At 46.0% G+C, this 17,359-nt stretch overlaps 2 protein-coding genes across 16 annotated transcripts in view; one reads left to right on the top strand and one right to left on the bottom strand.

The window, feature by feature from the left end:
• Window positions 1–5,438, top strand: part of PAPLN (papilin, proteoglycan like sulfated glycoprotein) — a 37,961-nt gene extending 32,523 nt beyond the window's left edge. For all 5 annotated transcript variants that reach the window (XM_061156715.1, XM_061156714.1, XM_061156716.1 and 2 more), the window contains 2 exons: window positions 198–364; window positions 2,849–5,438. In XM_061156715.1, the coding sequence (XP_061012698.1) occupies window positions 198–364; window positions 2,849–3,033 (352 nt within the window). In that variant the 3' untranslated portion in view covers window positions 3,034–5,438. The remainder of the gene's footprint in view (window positions 1–197; window positions 365–2,848) is intronic.
• The window catches only part of NUMB (NUMB endocytic adaptor protein), a 157,077-nt gene continuing 144,347 nt past the window's right edge, over window positions 4,630–17,359 (bottom strand). For 7 of the 11 annotated variants that reach the window (XM_061156724.1, XM_061156729.1, XM_061156730.1 and 4 more), the window contains 6 exons: window positions 16,723–16,863; window positions 13,861–14,065; window positions 11,595–11,888; window positions 9,866–10,015; window positions 7,527–7,673; window positions 4,630–6,729 (listed from right to left, as the gene is read on the bottom strand). In XM_061156724.1, the coding sequence (XP_061012707.1) occupies window positions 6,014–6,729; window positions 7,527–7,673; window positions 9,866–10,015; window positions 11,595–11,888; window positions 13,861–14,065; window positions 16,723–16,863 (1,653 nt within the window). In that variant the 3' untranslated portion in view covers window positions 4,630–6,013. The remainder of the gene's footprint in view (window positions 6,730–7,526; window positions 7,674–9,865; window positions 10,016–11,594; window positions 11,889–13,860; window positions 14,066–16,722; window positions 16,864–17,359) is intronic. The other 4 variants (XM_061156728.1, XM_061156732.1, XM_061156734.1 and 1 more) reach the window with 2 other exon arrangements.

Genomic DNA, 17,359 nt, shown 5'->3' with positions numbered 1-17,359 from the left:
TGGAGTAACCTGAGCCCCCACCCCGACACTCCAGGCAGGAAATGGCCCAGTGTCCCCCAGGCTCAGAGGAGGTTTGCCCTGAGTGCTTCTGGGTCAGTGGGCGGCTCTGGAGCGGGCCTTAGACTGCCTCCTCCCCGGGAGAATCAGCTCAGCATCCCCAGGGCCTGGAGGTTCTCCCAGCATCCTCTCTCCTCCAGGAACGGGCTGCCGGTGCGGGCCGACGGCCACCGCGTGCACCAGTCCCCGGATGGCACGCTGCTGATCCACAACCTGCGGGCCAGGGACGAGGGCTCCTACACGTGCAGCGCCTACCGTGGAAGCCAGGCCGTCAGCCGCAGCACCGAGGTGAAGGTGGTCCCGCCGGGTAAGGAAGGCCCACCCCAGGCACCTGCTTGTCTTCAGGAGCTGGCTATGTGTGGCTGGACATGGAGGGCACGGGCTCTACAGTTGGAGGGGCTCTGCCAGTTCCCGGTTACATGACTTGGGGTGGGCCAGTCATCATGTGGCCTGAAACAGCCCTGGGAGGGAACCGCAAGGGCCCAGCTGTGCTGGTTGGCCTGGATGGTCACGGCTGTCCGGGCTGTAGCACTTCACCAGGACCACGCAGGGCGTCGGGCCTGGCTGCCTCCTGTCTGCCAGGCTGAGCGTGGAACTGGCCAGGTTAGAGGTTGCAGTCTGGTAGAAATGTAGCTTAGTGAGCGGGACTGACGGGGGGCTTCCAGTTTATGAAGATAGGGACTGGGACCCAACCAGGGCCCGGCGCAGGGCTTGGCATCACTGGGCACTCAGGCTGAGTGCATATGCGTGAAGGTGATACCTTGGCGAAGGCACCATCCCGCAGGGGCCGCTTTTCACCTCGATCGTGTGCAGCAGATAGATCTCTTGTCCATGTATTTACCAAACTTTTACAAGACTTGAGACAGGCCAGAGTGCAGATTTAAGTGAGAAAGATCGCTGTCAGGAGGCCCCCAGATGGGCATGTCTGTGATTAGGTAGAGGCGTGTCTGCATGGGAAGCCAAGCTGGAACCAGAAGCTCAGTTGACGCTGAAGTTTGGTGGGGCTCCCAGTGATGCGTGGTCACCAAGAGGAAATGGTGTGATGGGACTGCCTCCGGGACGGCACACTTATGGCCTCAGTCCGGCCGTCTTCCTTCTGCCCCCTGTTGGATGAGTGTTGGTAATCTGAGACACTTTCTTTGGGGAAGGAGGGCACCTCTTTAAGGAGAAGGTATCTTCCTCTCTCCTTTAACTGTGTTGGTTCCGTCAATTAAGCCGTATGTATCTGCCGTCACCCATTTAAGCTTTTTGTGGCATTTCACCGCTTGAGGCTGCCTCGCTGTGCCCTGGGTTCATGGTCTGGTGGCATGCCGGAACTGCAGTGTTAGTATCAGGGGGAGGGGCCTTGAGCTGGTCCCACTCTGGTGTAAGGAACATAGTTCTACTGGGGACACCTTGCAAGCTTCCTTTTTTTTTCTTTATTGGAGTGTAATTGCTTTGCAATGTTGCGTTAGTTTCTGCTATACAACAAAGTGCTGTCAAGCTTTTACCTAAAGGTTTAGGGTGAGGAACAGAAAATGCTGTAAGGTTAAAACATGGGGGGCGGGGGTCACTCACACTTTCGTAATGGGACTGCCCCAGTTACGTGCTGGTTATTTTAGCCATGGTTACTGTGTGCTTCAGTTGCTATCATTAACTCCAGATGAGACGGCAAACACGGAGAGCTTATGTGACCATTTGCCCCAAGTCCCCCGGCTGGAAGGGGCAGAGCCAGGATGGTGCCCAGCCTGCACCACCACGCCCGGCACCTGCTCCCCTCTGGCTGTGATGAGCCCAGAGGCTGCGATGGCTGAGATTAGGTTGATAACCAAAGTGATGATTGTTGAAAATAAGCATAAATGGCTTGTTCTTTATGGAAATATAGGTAGTTCATACTCTTGTTACACTGATGAGCCAAGCCTTCACAAAGCCGTTGGCTGGTTAGGTGTTGTCTGTTAGTTGTATGTGGGGAGGGGGCATGGAGGGGGGGTCTTCCGCAGCCCCGTGGGGTGACTTTGGGGAGGTGCTGTCAGGCGTAAGCCAAGCTGAGCCCTGAGAGCCCCTCCCAGAAAGAAAAGGGAAGTTAACTAGACAAAGCGACTTCAGTCCGAAGACGAAGCAGTGGAATGAAACACTCACAGTGATTTGTAAGCTACGGAAGTGCCAAGCAGATTCAGAGGGAGGCACCCGGTGCTTTGTGCTCAGGGTTGCGTCAGCGCTGCAGGTCCCAGCCTGTCCTCCCGTCACCGGCCTGACGGGCTCTGCTGTCTCTGGGGAAGTGGGAACAGCTGGAAAGCTGGGGAGCTAAGTGACTGAGCTGGGGCCACTGAAGACAAAACGCTGGAAGTGGGAGGAAATCAGCAGTGAGAGCGAGCAGGCTGCTCTCGCCAACTCAGAACTGTGCTTGGGGCCGACCCCGCTCTCCTTGTCCAGAGGCCACGGCCGTGTTCATGCGGCTCCTCAGGTCTCAGTAGCCAGAGCAGGGGGCTGACTTCCAGAGATGTTTAATCAGCTGGAGAGGCAGTATCTGGGGGTCTGCGATGGGCTGTGCACTGGGGCGAGTGGTGGGGGTGGAGGGGAAGAGAGCTCCGAAAGAGTGACAGGAGGCCCACTGCACGCCGAAGCGGGGCCCATGGCAGTGAACACCGTGTGGCCTCAGCTGGACATACAGGTGTTACCGGGGTACAGTGACCCAGCATCTTTGGGAAGCTGGCGGTTATAGCGCTGCTCTCCTTTAGGGAAATGACGAGGCAGGTGAGTTTCCAGCCACACAGAGCTTTCTTACCACCCTCTCCCTACTGGTTTCTCGCAGCACTGGCCACCCAGCCCCGGGACCCCAGCAGGGACTGTGTCGACCAGCCGGAGCTGGCCAACTGTGACCTGATCTTGCAGGCCCGGCTCTGCGGAAACGAGTACTACTCCAGCTTCTGCTGCGCCAGCTGCTCCCGTGTCCAGCCGCCCGCGCAGCCCGTCTGGCAGCAGGGACACAGCTCATAGCGCTGGGAGGAGGCGGCAGGCTCTCGGTCTCCCCTCTCTGGCTGGAGGAGGGAGTTCTCCGGAGACACTGGCCTGATCCGAGCTGCCCTCCGCCGTGGAGCGCCAGCGGTGTCGGCTTCTCTGCCCCAACCACTGGTGCCTGCTGGGTTGTCAAGAAGTGGCGTCTTGTTTGCAATAAGGACACCTTTCACTTGACAGTTTCTCTCTATAGTTTGTTATCCAGGATCAGCTCACTGTTTTTAAAGCCAGCTAAAGCCAGCTACCAGGGTTCTCACATTGCTGAAAGCTGGGTGGGGAGGTGTGTCCTGTCTGGGGAAGGTAACTGACTCCTGGTGTGTGTGTTAGGGAAACATTCTTTGCTAGAACTAGGTCCCATCTGGGGTCCAGATGTGGTTCATTGCTCCAGTCTCTCTAGCCCTTCCTAGGGAGTATAGCGACCAGTTTCAGATCCCATCTGTGCCTATGGTTAACTGCACAAAGTTGGTGAAAGCCGTCGGCAAAGTGGGAGATAATGAAAACTAAAAACCAGGCTATTGTAAAACATAGTACCAACAGGACCAGGTGGACCAGTGGAAGGAAGAGTGACGTTAAGAGCCGGAAGAGGGAAGTGGTTTCAGAGTTGGGAGAGGTCATTCTTCCTCTCTCAGCCTCTTAAGGCCTTGATGCTAAGACAAGAGGCTTGGTTTCAATGAGCTTCCGAGTTCCTTTCCACTTTAACCTTCTACCAATCCCCCAGAAGAAAGGCTGGGCTTAGTAACAGAGGTCTTTCTGGGACACAGGAAAAACCAGCATTACCGGGACAGGTGATTTCTATTACCAACACTGGCTGGAAAAGAAACGATTGCTTCATGGGTGAGTGATACTTCTTGGTCTACCTCTCATTCAGCAACAGAAACATGGGCCGGGACAGAGGTCTTTTTTTCTTTCCAGTTTTAAAATACATTGAGGTGCATCCCCTTCCATGTACCATGGCTGGTTTGGTTGTAGAAATTGGAAGGTAAGGGCCACTTTCTTGGACTCTGCTGTTCTCTAGTTAAATCAGTATTTGGCAAATTGGTGGCACACTCCAGACCTTAGCTAGCTCTTGGAACTAGTCACAGAGTGGTGGGATAAGGTGACCAGTGGTTCTCACATGGGAGCTTTTTGAAGAACTGAACCTGGGGGGTCTCCTCCCTTGGAGATTTTAATTGGGCTGGAGTATGGGCTGGATATGAGGACTTTTAAAAGCTCCCAGATAACTTTAATACATATCCACAGTTCAGAGTCACTGCTGCAACCCAACTTCTCAGACTGTAAGTCTTGTTAAAATGCAGATTCTGGGCTGGGGCGGAAGTTCTGTGTCTTTACACAACTGCCAGGTTCAAGTCTGCACTTGGAGCAGCAAGAACTTGACATCAGAGATGTGCTTAGGAATGACCGGAGGCTCGAGTATGAATACAGATAGGTAGGAACTTGAAGAGTATGCCAGCCCCAATGAAAGATTTTCTAGCCATCAAACTAGAGATCTGCGGCAGCAGTAGAATGGAGAAGAGGACAAGACCACAAGGAACTGAAACCCATCTGCTAATAGAGAAAAGGGCAAAGAACAGCTCTTCATGGCAAAAGCTTCTACCACGAACATTTATTTTTGTTAAAGCAGATTATAAATTCTCATCAGTACAAATATATATATATATAACTTACATTTGATTGTAAGGCCAACGTTCGAAAGTAAAAATGAGATGGGATCTTATGTTGTTACCAGAGGTCAAGTGGCTACAACTGGCAACAGGATGTTCGGCTCACCACAAGGAGAGGGATGGACACACGCACGCACGCACACACACACACGCAGTGCTAACAAGACTAGGACCTCCATCCCCACAAAACTCATGGGAACAAAACTTAAAAGGACAAAACAAAACCCACCAAGACCTACAGGACAACACGGTAACCTGCGTTCCCGTCTCATGGATATGATTACATCACTGTCACCTTAGTGTTAAAGGATTAACATAAGGAAACTGCAGCAGTATAGAAAAGAAAATACATTTTCTATTTAGATTGAACCCATTGAAATAATGACATTAGAATTTCATTACAGATGTAAAACCAGGACAATACTGCTTGCTCTTTATTTAAAACTACTACCAAGCTGACCGTACTGGTCGTAAGCGTGATTGTTGTTGCAGTGTGCTACTTACAGTAAATGATACCAAGTGAGCTAGGGATCCCACCTGCAACTACCAGCCCTTCCTCTTTTTTACTTCAGTAGGCATCAATGATAAATCAATCTTATGTACAATTTCTTACAGCTAACCCTTTTACCTTTGGCAAGATTACTTACAACTCATACAACTTTTTAATAGTGAGAACTATTTAAAATATTCTAAATGCATAAAAATAAAGATTTTGGCTTTTTGATATATATATTTATAATATTTATTCTTACTCAAAATGGAAGCTCAACTTTACCTCTAAAATACAGCTCTGCTGGGCAGCTCCTGACGGGCCCTGCTGGGAATTCTAGCAGCACAGCCTGACTCTTGCCCCCAGCCCTGGCACTGGCCACCCTGTTCTCGATCTTTAAGAAGGCCAGTGCTGAAAGCAGGCAGGTGAAAGGCCTGAAAAACAAAAGGAGATCGTTTTGCTTCCCATTGTTTTATATTCCAGTAAATGTGCTTTGAATACAGATTCCTGTTCAGATACTTCTGCATCTCTGTTGCCAGAGACTGGTAAGTGGCTGAGGGAGGAGGCAGGGCAGAGGATGACAGCTCCTTGACTTTCTTAGTCTAACTGCAAAACAGCTCTTCCCTAGGAATGGGTCTCTCCACTTTTTTCAATCACCCACTTCCACATGCTATGCCTGGACATGCCCTTGGGGACCTTTGGATTAGTGAAAAGCATACAGGTTGGGAATGCAAAGTCCCCTTTGCTCCTCTGACCTCCACCCCCCGCCCGAGCCTAAGTACAGACAAAATACATAAGCCATAAGGATTGCTTAAAGTTCAATTTCAAAAGTCTTCTGTAAATCACTGGAGAAAGGGTTGGTGGGGGACGGGTTAGTACGCTGCTTGGACTTGCTTTCCAAGGCCGCCCACTGGGCCTCGAAGGGATCCACCGTGCAGGTGCCTGCAGGAGCCTCGGTCTGCTTGTCTCCTGAGGCCAACCTGCCGTCGTCTACGCCATTGAGAGCTGCAGAACCATTGAGGTGCTGAGCAGGAGGCTTAAAGAAGGGGCTGGCAGTAGCACTGCTTGTCTCGTACTGTGGGAATGTCTGCTGCTTGACCAGGCTGGGAGACTGATGGGGCTGGGCAGCCTGTGGGTGGCCTGCGGTGCCAAACACGTTAGCAACCATCTGGGAGGGAGTGATGCCCACCACGGGCACGTTAGGGGCTGGATAGGTCATCCCGTTAGGCACAGGATAGGACTGGGCAGGGACAAAGGCTGGCTGCAGGGGTGGGACCACACCCACTGGCACGGGCTGAGAGGTGAGGAATGCATTTCCTTGGAAAGGTGGCACTGGCTGGGAGATGGCAGTGGGTGGCGGTGGCTGGAGGACCGGCTGCAGAGGGGCAGCTGAAGCCTGGGGCTGCTGAGCCCGGACGCTCTTGGACACCTCCTCCAACCAGCGGTCAGCCTCGGAGGGAGTGCGTCTGTGACCAGCCTGGAAGAGACCTGGAGAGACAGCACCAGAAGACTGACCCCACTCGGTCCCTGGAAGCAACAAGAGGAAGAGAGGGAAGAATCAGAATCTTCAGGGGCTTTTTTCTTCACCTGATAATCTTGGTTATTTGAGTGATCGTAACGTGGAACAAGCCCCCCCAGGGGGATGGTCTGTGGTTTTGATAGGTGGGAGGAAAGTCTCTACTACCAGCTGAGACAGTTTTGTGGGAGGACAGGGAGAACCCAGGAGACCTCAGCCTGTGTCTGTGGTCTACCTCAGCCATGTCGGGGAGCTGCCAGAGATGGCTCAACTGCACAAAACCGAAGCTGCTGGCTGGCATCAGAACCCTGCCCCCACTGGTGTGGCTCATCTGTGGTCCAGAAACCAGCTTGCACATACTCTAAAGAGCTGAGAGGAGTCACCTTCTGCTCTAACACAATGAGAAGAAAATAACCAGGGACTTGCTGCCTGCCTTCCAAACACACGTCTCCCTGGTGAACTGCCTTTTTGTAGCCTTTTTTGTAGGCATGCTGTTGTAGGAGGCAGAGTCGTCTCTTCCTACAGGCATGTCCAGAGATCCAGACCCAGACACTGGCTCTTGCGAGGGAGGGCCCAGGAATCTGTGTCTTATGAAAGCTCTGTGGGTGGCTCCAGGATAACTATCAATCTAACCTCTAAGAGCTCCTCTCTGACACCATCCTTCCTTAATAGTAGTTTATTTCCAAAAGGGATCCCACTTTTCCTAAAAGGACTCCTTCCTGGTTCCCACTAAGGTAAATGGCTGATTTTCATATCAAGGTCACTTATCTGATCCCAGAATCCTCACCACCATCTGTGGTCACCTTACCCGAATGTGTGGCTGCAATTCCCTTGTTAGCAGCATCAGGGGCATAGGCCCAAGGGTTGGTTTCACGCACAGGCATTGCTACGGGTGCTAGAGCAGTAGGGGCTGGCTTAGCAGCAAGCACATGGAAGGCTGAGTCAGTGCCATTAGCTACAATGGGAGCAGACAACATTGATGGAGTTAATTCATGCAGGGTGTAATTCATACAGGTGACCTTGGAGCTGGGTCAGTCAGGCCAATATGCAATACTGGTGGAAAGATAAGACAGAGAAGTTGGTGTGGGATAACCATGCCATCTGCAATGAATACATAAACCTTTTGGCAAAGACGGAATCAGAGGCTGTAATTAAAATGGGTGTACTGATAAAGTTAAATGACTCTTAGAAAAACATGTTTATGGGGAGAAAGGTAATGAAGACCAGAAAAATAATTTCAAATTAAGTTAAAAAGAACTACCTGTATTACAAGCAGCAAAAATCTATTCCAGACGTAGCTTAGCCTTTGCAATAATGATAAAGTATCATCTATCACTATTTCAAAAGAGCAAATTATGCCAACAATGGTTAATACAATCATCCTTATTATGTGCTAGGCACTACTATAACAGTGCTTTAGTGTGCATCATCTCAATAAATTCTCTCAAAAACCCCATATTACAGTTGAGAAATCAAACTTGGTACATGTTTTCATTTGTTTAATTTATAATTTGCTACAGAATTAATTTCATCTTTTTAAAAGATTTTTTCCCCGTCAGTAATGTTTGTAATGTCTTAAGGCACTTCCTGTTTTTTCCTGTCTCCCTTCAGTAAAATCCAGCCTTCCTTTACTCTAGACCTGGCTGTCCCATCAGTTTCTACTCCTTTGTCCAGCTCTCTATACTTGGCATAGAGCAGACAAGCAGGCACCTTCTCCTGCCTTACACCATAATCATTCTCTCTTTAGGACTTGGCAACTATGCTTATGGCATTGGTGCTATTAACCCAGGGCTTGTCTAAAAGACTAGCTTATCCAAAAACTGCCAGTTCTCTAAAGGCAGGAAAAGGACTATATTCTATTTATAGTTTTGTATACCCACTACCCTGTAAATAGGCACAAAGTCAGCTGAATGTAATAGGAACTATATTCAGAAAGACTTGGGTTTACATCCTGGCTGTGTGATTTGGGCAATTTACTTAACCTTTCTAAGCCTAATTTTCCTTAGCTGTGATGCCTATCTCAAAGGACTATTGCGAGAATTAAATGAGATGAGGAAAATGCATGAGTCTTTACCATGATGTATGTGGCGGACATGGTGCTAAGTGCCCAATAAACAGCCCTATTATTATTGGCAGTATAAATATCTGTTAGATGAAATGAAAAGCCACCTGATGCATATGAATATTAAGGGTTTTTTTGTTTTGTTTTTAAAGAGACTCCCTCCTGAAGGAAAATCATGTTGCAGCTTTTCAACAGGATCAGGCAAAAAAAGTCTGCATAGCAAAACAACTTCTGAGTTCTCTCCCAAAAGAAATAAAGAAAGATCAATTATATAAGCTCAAATTCTAAAATCTGTAATTTAAGTTATACAGGCTCATTGTTGACCTTTGAGTCAATACTATTAATTCAGTATCTCTGGAAACAACTTTTACTAGTCCTTCAATGCCACAAAGACTAGTTTTAGGATACTCATTATAGAAGATGAGATGAACTGAAGAGCCAAGAGAGGTGCCTTTTTCTTTATGGGACTCTTGTGACCGGGCAAAGTCTAGGTGAGTCCAGTCTTGGCACCACTGATATTTTGGGCCTGATTATTCTCTGTTGTGAGGGTGGCTACTGTGTATTTGGAAGGATGTTTACGGGCCTCCCTGGCCTCTACGGGGATGTCAGTAGTAACCACCCCCTGCCACACCGCAAAACCCAAAACATCTCCAGACAATGGGTGCTGAAGTTTTCCCAAGGGGGCAAAATCACCCCAGTTTTCTTTACTATGGTAAAGAAAGCATGACGCTAGAACCAACTCTGATGACTGCTGTTTCTGGAGAACTGGTTGGGTGCTTTGTCTCTTAACAGGTAAGTAGCAAATAAAGCAGTGGGTTGGGACTACTGATGCTCCTGACAGGATGGAATGAAAGGAGGGTAGGTACGTGCAAAGTGCAGACAATCTCAGGAAACAGGAAGGGAATAAAGCGCAAAGACACTGTCGAATAGGGCAATTTAACGAATCTGAGACAATATCAAACAGGAAAATGCAGTGGGTCTGACCAGGTCTTGGGAAGCTCAGGATGCCAACTTACATTAGTGATCAGTGTCATAAAAGTCTTAGTTTCAAAGAGAACTGCTGAGCAGGCTCAGTGGGCACCAACCTTGAAAGGCAGGAGACTGTGGTGCCACCACCGTCACTGGTTTGGTCATCGGGGCGGATGAGAAGGGATCCTCGGAGGGTGTGCTGAAGGCATTGGTGATCTGTGAACACAGGGAGCTGATACTCTCTGCTTCGCCTTCTACCTCTGGCACTGTAAGACAAACAGAAGACAGCTCCAGACAGAAACATGGAACAAGTCTGGAACAGAACAGTGTCACATGAGGTGGCATTTTACACTGCCTCTGTTATTTGTGGAAGAAAAAGACTCAACTGTCAGGTGGGGCTATAAAAGCAGCTTCAAAAAACTTACCACTTATTCACTGGCTTTTTGCATGAGAAGGTACAGAATGGTAACAATTCCTGTACCAAAGTCTACCTCCCTCCCTTGCGAATCCTCAGACTCCTGTATTTCCTCTCCTGTGTGACACTGTTGAGAACACGCTGTTCTTTTTTTGTGCCAAGACATTCAGTCAGTGAGATTTTTCTAGAAGACACATTCAACCTGTTTGTCTTCCAACCAGGTCCCAAGCCGGAGATGTGAGTTAAGTTCTAGAGGCCCCCAGTAACTCTTTTGAGAAAATGGGTTAAAGTCAGGAGCACCAGTGGGCACTCAGTCCTTTTCTCTGTCATAAACTATGACAGTGTCATCACTGTCATTTTTCTCCAAAGTGTTAACATGAAAAAGTGAACTGAGGTCCAGGACTCTAGAGGCTTTGTTCTTAATATTGACTCTGGAATACTTCTGTGTCACGGAGGAAGCTAATTATATGTATTGAACCTTTGTCTGCTCAACTGTGAAAAGAGAATAATGGTTTTGTTTCCCGCCTGCTCCAGAGGGAGATTGAAAATGAGGTACTTGAAGCATCTGGAGTTTTGCTTTTTATAGGAGTTGAGAGGGGGTAAGACCCTCAGTAATGATCTAGTTTAACTGTTCTTTAGGCAGAGTGTTATCTATCAAAGAACTTAAATCTCTGTGCTTTTGGGCCACCAGCAGTGAGAGTGCCCTATTGAGACACAGCTTCCTCAGATTCTGTTAAAGCACTGGCTCAGCATGTCTGAGAGCAAAGTAAAACAGGGCCCAAGAAAAGCACTGACCGGATCCGACACTGCAGCTCCGGATCTTATGATGAGGACAGAGCTACTGGGGCTGTCTCAGTTGTACAGAGGCCACACAAAGGCCTGTGTGACAGCTCTGAAAGGTAATGAATATGTGTGAGCAATCTCACTGTCTCTGATGAACAACAGATCTTCGATTTATACAGGAGAACCGTTTAGAGTTTCCTGCCTATGGAGCCAACCAGCCACAAGGACAAAGAGAACTTATCCATTTCTTCTGGGACATCTGACAGTGGTGCTATTTAACTGGATGTGTTTCCAAAGCCTTTTAAATTAATTCCCTGCTGGGTCCCAAATGGCAGAATAAGAAGGGAAACCTGAGACCCTTGATGTCTGAAAGCAGGTACACTTTCATCAGGACAAATCACAAACCGTGTAGCTCGGACTAGGAATTCCCATCGTGGCTCTGTTAACCTACTGCTGAACAGAAATGAACAACTCCCATCTCTCTCCGTGAACCTCCATTTTCTGCCAACGGGAAATGATACAAGATATGCACAGCCACCAAATAGCCTCAGAAGAGGGGTGGCTAGTTTGATGGGATCAGGGACTCCACTGGAGGTGATGTGACACTTCAGTGCCTGAGCCCTGGGGAGTCGGAGACGCCACGTTACCTGTGTGTTTTATGGGGAAATCAGTCTTCCTCTGCATAGTGGAAGGCAACTCGTTGATGCGCAGGGACAGTTGGCGTTTAAAGGGTGACATCTTCTGGCTAAGAGCAGGAAATCCTCGGAAAGAGCCTTGGCGAGCAAGTTGTTCAATTGGTGCGTGCCGGCGTGGGATGGCATGAGGATTGTTCATCTCCAGAGAGGCAGTGGCATCCAGAGTGGGAGAGGTGGGAGAGGATGGGGAGGTGGCAATGTTGCCAGGGGCCACTGACGAACCAACAGCTGTCTTATCTGTATCAGCTCAAGAAAGTAGGAGAACGAGGACCTTAGGGCAATGTCTTCAAATAATTTGAGCTCACACCACTGAGGAACCCCCAAAACCTCCTAGGTCATTTTACCCATCTACTTCCCTATATATCTCAAAAGACAGGTTAGAAGCAGGGCTCAGAGCTCCTGTTTTTCAGATAAATAAAGGGTTTAATAATCTACTACATGTCACATGGTGTATCTTCTAAGACACAAATATTAGATCTTTTATTCCCATGCAGTAATTAAAACACTGAACAGAACTAAACAAAACAAAAAACCCCAGTACCTAAGAACTCTTAATGTGAGGTCTTTTAAAGAACAATAGTGCATAGTTTTCAATGTTTGCTTGCTTTTTGGCCGGTGGGGGTGGGGGGATAGAGAACTTTAGGTGTGGCAGAGTCAGAAGGGTCTAAACAAGCTTAAGTTTGATTAGATGTTAAAGACTGTCACAAAGCAGACATGGACAACAGGCTCTCTTGAATAAAAGCATACAGAAACCAAATTTTAAATTGGAGTAAACAAATACAAGACTGTTTCCATGTGAATACCTGCCGTATCACACTCTCATTGTGGTCAATCTCTACTCCCCCCCCCCCCCCCCCCCCCCCCCCCGACTCCTTATATCCTCTGTAGATGCTAGGACTCAACCATTCTGGCAGTTGCTGTATGTAGCAAAAAGTATTATTTGGTGGTATCAAAAAATATGCTTCCGGTCTGAAAATCACTGAAGCACATTAAATAACAGCTATACACATTCATTTGTCTAATTAAAATAGCACTGTGTTTTTTTTATGCTTTGGTATCCTGGCACAAATGTTGATAAGAAATGAAAAAATCATAATCAGTAATTACAAATAAAAACATATATTCTTTTTTTGGCTTAAAAATTAAGAGCTGTTTGGGTGTTAGATTAATGCGTGCATGCTAACTCGCTTCAGTCATGTTCGACTCTTTGCTAACCCATGGACTGTAGCCCTCCAGGCTCCTCTGTTCATGGGATTCTCCAGGCAAGAATACTGGAGTGGGTTGCCATGCCCTCCTCCAGGGGATCTTCCTGACCCAGGGATCAAACCCTTGTCTCTTAAAGCTCCTGCATTGGGAGGCGGGTTCTATACCACTAGTGCCACCTGGGAAGCTGATGTTACCTAAAATGGCAGGTTTAGAATTAAAATAGTAAAAAATTAGCAAAATTTTATTAATGTATATTTAAACCAAACTTTTTAATTTCAAAATACTCCTTGTTTTGGGTTTCAGCCCAAGCTGTACACAAGAATGCAAAGCATTTTTTCCCTAAGCCCTATGACTCAGTTCTAAAATACACTGGACTCAACTTCAGACAACAGCCTCCTGAGTAACTTCAATGTCTGGACAGGCATTTTTGCTATGCTGCCAAGTGTACCTTAAAAAAACTCACATTCTGCAAAACCACACACTAAAATTAATGGGGCTATGGAAAAAATAGCGAGGGGCCAACTTCTCAAAATCTGTTGCCTTTTTTCATGAAAGCACTAAACAGTTATAATCTAATAGAGTATCACTGAGATGTCTCTGCCTGCATTTCCACCTGGCATCATCATCTGTGGGTCCTTTGCAGGCTAAACCTGGGACTTGCACTTCCTTCAAGATGTAGGTCCTTGATAGCATTTGCTTTTCATAGAAATCAAATGCATCAGAATTAAAAAAAAAAAAATTTTGTTCCAGGATACAGGTTTTCCCAATTTTGCTTTTAAATGTCTTTGCAGCTTCTTCAACTGTACTCTCAGCTTCCCCAAGTAGTTAAAATGAATGGATAGAGTAAATACTTTGAAGCCACTAAACAAGCCCCTCTGTTTAGATTTTCAGCTTTGTTCTTAGGGTCTTCATATATTGCTAAGAGTTCTCTATGCCCCTGACAGCTTCCAAATATTAACCTGTTGGGAAAAGCTGTTTAAATAAACACACACTGTAGTAGAACAGATTGTACCTTTCTTGGCATCTTGGATTTGTTTCATAATCTCCTCTCTTTCCGCTTGCTCGGTGGCTGTGGTGACACGGAATGATCCTTCTCTCGTGAAAGTGGTCCGACTGGCATCGAAAGTAGCAGTCACTCCACATTCCTTCTCCCGCTTCTGCTTACGTTCTAAACAGGCGGCAAAGGCACAGCCTACAGCATGGCTCAGTCTTTCACCCTGTACGTAACAGAAGGTTTAAAAAACGTTTTTAGAGTTATGGTATCAACAACTACAAATTAGCTGGACCACAAATAACTCTGTTTTCACACAGGCAAAATGTTAGGAACTCCAGCTTATCAGATTTTAGTGTATTAATATGCCAAATTAACCTAAATGAATAATACCTTAGGTAACGCTATGATCCTCTACTGCAGTAGGCACAGGGTAAAGTGACCATTGGTAACCTGGGCCCTGTCAGCAGCCACCGAAACTTTCTCATTAGTCATAGTCAGGTCCCTCTGTCACTTGTGTCAGCTCTGGCCGTCAGCTTAGAAGACATTGCTCAAAGTTCCTGGTCCTAAGTCTTGACACCCAAACCTCTATTTGCCATGTAGGGGAATAATAGGAATATTTGCCATGCATTTCTGAGCAACAACTGGAAAGACAGGGCGAATTTCAGAGCTTAAATTTACTGCCAATATGTCTAGGAACAAAAGGCACAGACTTAAAACTTCAGATAAATACATCTCCAGCAATGAGAAGGAATCAGGCACAGGAAAGCTAAGCTTTCTCCCTCTCCCTTTCTGAATGCTCTCCTCTTGCCCTGTTTGGGCCCTCAGTGCTTACAGGCTCTCTCTCATACTGCCCCTGTTTTTTTTCAGCTCTCTCAAACCCCAACTCTACCTTTCAACCACACACAGGCAAAAATAAAACCATGTTTTCAGCCACATTTTCTACTTGTAAAGGAATTAAACAGATAAACCTGAATTTTTGGTGTGTGAGAGGAGAGAAAGGTTTGTGTAAACTAAACACTGTTTTAAAGATACACTGGATTATCTAGAGTAAATTTAATAAACTCAATGGATTCTTTTTTTTTTTTTTTAAATCAGGGTTATCTGTATTTTAAATACTATCCCTAATTGTGGAATAAAAGGGTTAGAGGTGATACAATAACTGCTGGCATCTTTTAACAGTGAGGAGAGATATCTGAGAACAGGGAACCTTTTGTGGAGTTTCCAAGATCATACCATGTAAGCAGCTGCTCCTACATATGGCTCTGAGTGAGTAATTTCACTGCATTTTATATGCCAACATCAGATATCACAAGGAGAGGTAAACGTGTGCGACGCTTTTGTCCCTAGGATTTCACATGACTACAGACTGACAGACTCATTCTTTGTGAATCCACATGAGTTTCCATGTAACTTCTCAGCAGGATGATAAGTGGGTAGGCATGGAAGCATGAAATAGGAGAGAGCAGAAAGAATTTTAGAACCCATCTGCATTTGAGCACAGCTCTAGTACAAGGACAGAGCTATAGGCCAAAGCAGCTTACTTTATTTCTGCTAGGCCTTATGGCAGAAGTTCCTGAAGACAGACTGGCCCTCAAGCTCCATCCCAGATTCACTGAGGAAAAACTGGGGTGGGCCCCAGCCATCTAACTTCATGAGCTGTCCAGGTGATTCTGATACAGAAGAACCACTGTTTGATACCAGAGTCAAACAGCCTGAGGACTATGATTTGACAACAGAATGGTTTTAAAATATAGCAAAACTCTTTGGATTTTACAAGTGCAGTGATAGCAAAATACACTGCTTTGTGACTTACGATCTGAGAGAGGAAGAAAGTGTAGTTTAGTTACTTCAACCCATTTTTAAAGCACTTGTGTCAAATTGAGGAGGAGCAGCTTTAACAATATCAGCCACCATTTTGGAGCAGTTAGCAGGAGCCAGGTCCTATGCTAAGAGTGCTTACACTTGCTACCTAATTTAGTCTTCACAGCTGTTATCTCCATCTCATAGAAGTGGATACCAAGACTTAGAAAATGTTAAATAACCTGCTCAAATCCCATGGCTAGTAAGAAACAGAAACAGGACTGGAACCTATATCTGATTCGGAGCCTCAGTTTCTAATACTTGTTTTTACAACTGCTTTTTAAAAAGCTTTTGGTCAATATTAGTGTATGACCACGACTTCCCTTCCAGGTTAAACCTTGGCAAGAGTTCACTGAGTTGTAGCCTTTATGAACAGCTACACTGCCTTACTCTGTCTGGACTTTTAAAAACTCAGAAATTACATACTCAATGCTATACTATAATTAAGTTCATCACCTAAGAGACTCATTTTTCATATCAGAATTTTGGGTAATTTAGAGGAAAGATAACAAATTTGATTATTCTCTACTTTTAAACAAAACCAAAAATTTCTAGCACAGCTCACTGTATCATAATTTAGTATTTTTTTTTTCTTTTTAATTAAAAATATACTCCAAACTCAGTTCTTGTGGTAGAGTCTTTTTGCAAATAAATTTGTAAGCACCTTTCAAATACCAATATCTTCTACCCAGACAAATTAGCAAATACATGTAAGGATCTTGAAAACAGTTCTAACAATGAAAAATTTTCTATAAAGTTTAGCAGTCACCATTACCAGAGCACTTTTACTTTCCTTTAATGATCTTGGATCTCAGCCAATCATCTTGTTCTGTGAGTGGTAGGGTTACATCAAGAGTGTGAACTACTTGAATAAAAGGAGTGAAAGCAGGCTCGTTTAGGCGCTTACAAGCACTGTAACAGCATATACTTGTCAAAAATGTAGTGGAAACTGGCTGACCAGCCTGGAAGAAGCCTGGTGACTGAGGCTCGCCACGACGCAACCCAGGCTCCTGGACTCACCGTGTCCTTCACGGCCATGAAGCAGTGACAGATCCAGCGCCGAGTTGTGCCATCACGACATATGTAAGAGAAGGCCCTATCAAAGTTCCTATCTGGGGCACAGAAAGAAACTTTTTCTATTGTCTGGTCAACTATGAGGTCCTAGAAAAAGGGAAACACAAAGGAACAGTGGACTTGAGAGGTTAATCAAGTTTCTCCGAACAAACACAGGATGTTCATTTCACAACACAGAATCCCTACATCTAATGCATCAGGGCTGCAGAAGAGCTAAATCTGAGCCAGAAGTCGGAATACTAAGGATCTGACCTAGAAGAGATCCCCAGAGGCACTCTCCACAGATGTTTCTTTCCTTCACTTCATCTTCATGTTCTATAATACACATGCTTGCTGATTCTAGTTTTATAATGATAAATTCCATGTTCAATTTTATAGTATATGTCAAACAATAAATTTAATCCAATCCCCATATAACTTACATTCAATAACATCATTTCCAGACAATTCTATGTATTTATTAACTTACTTATTATTTAATTTTGAATACTGCTGAATGGCATAGTATATATATATAATGTAAACATCATGCAAAATGTTTTTTTTTTTTTTTAAATATTGAGGCTCTCTGGCGCTTCTGTGT

The sequence above is a fragment of the Dama dama genome, chromosome 12 (assembly GCF_033118175.1).
Source record: "Dama dama isolate Ldn47 chromosome 12, ASM3311817v1, whole genome shotgun sequence".
In the NCBI taxonomy this organism is placed as follows: Eukaryota; Metazoa; Chordata; class Mammalia; order Artiodactyla; family Cervidae; genus Dama; species Dama dama.
The sequence above is the reverse complement of the archived record's forward strand: the minus strand, read 5'-3'. Positions and strand labels throughout refer to the sequence as shown.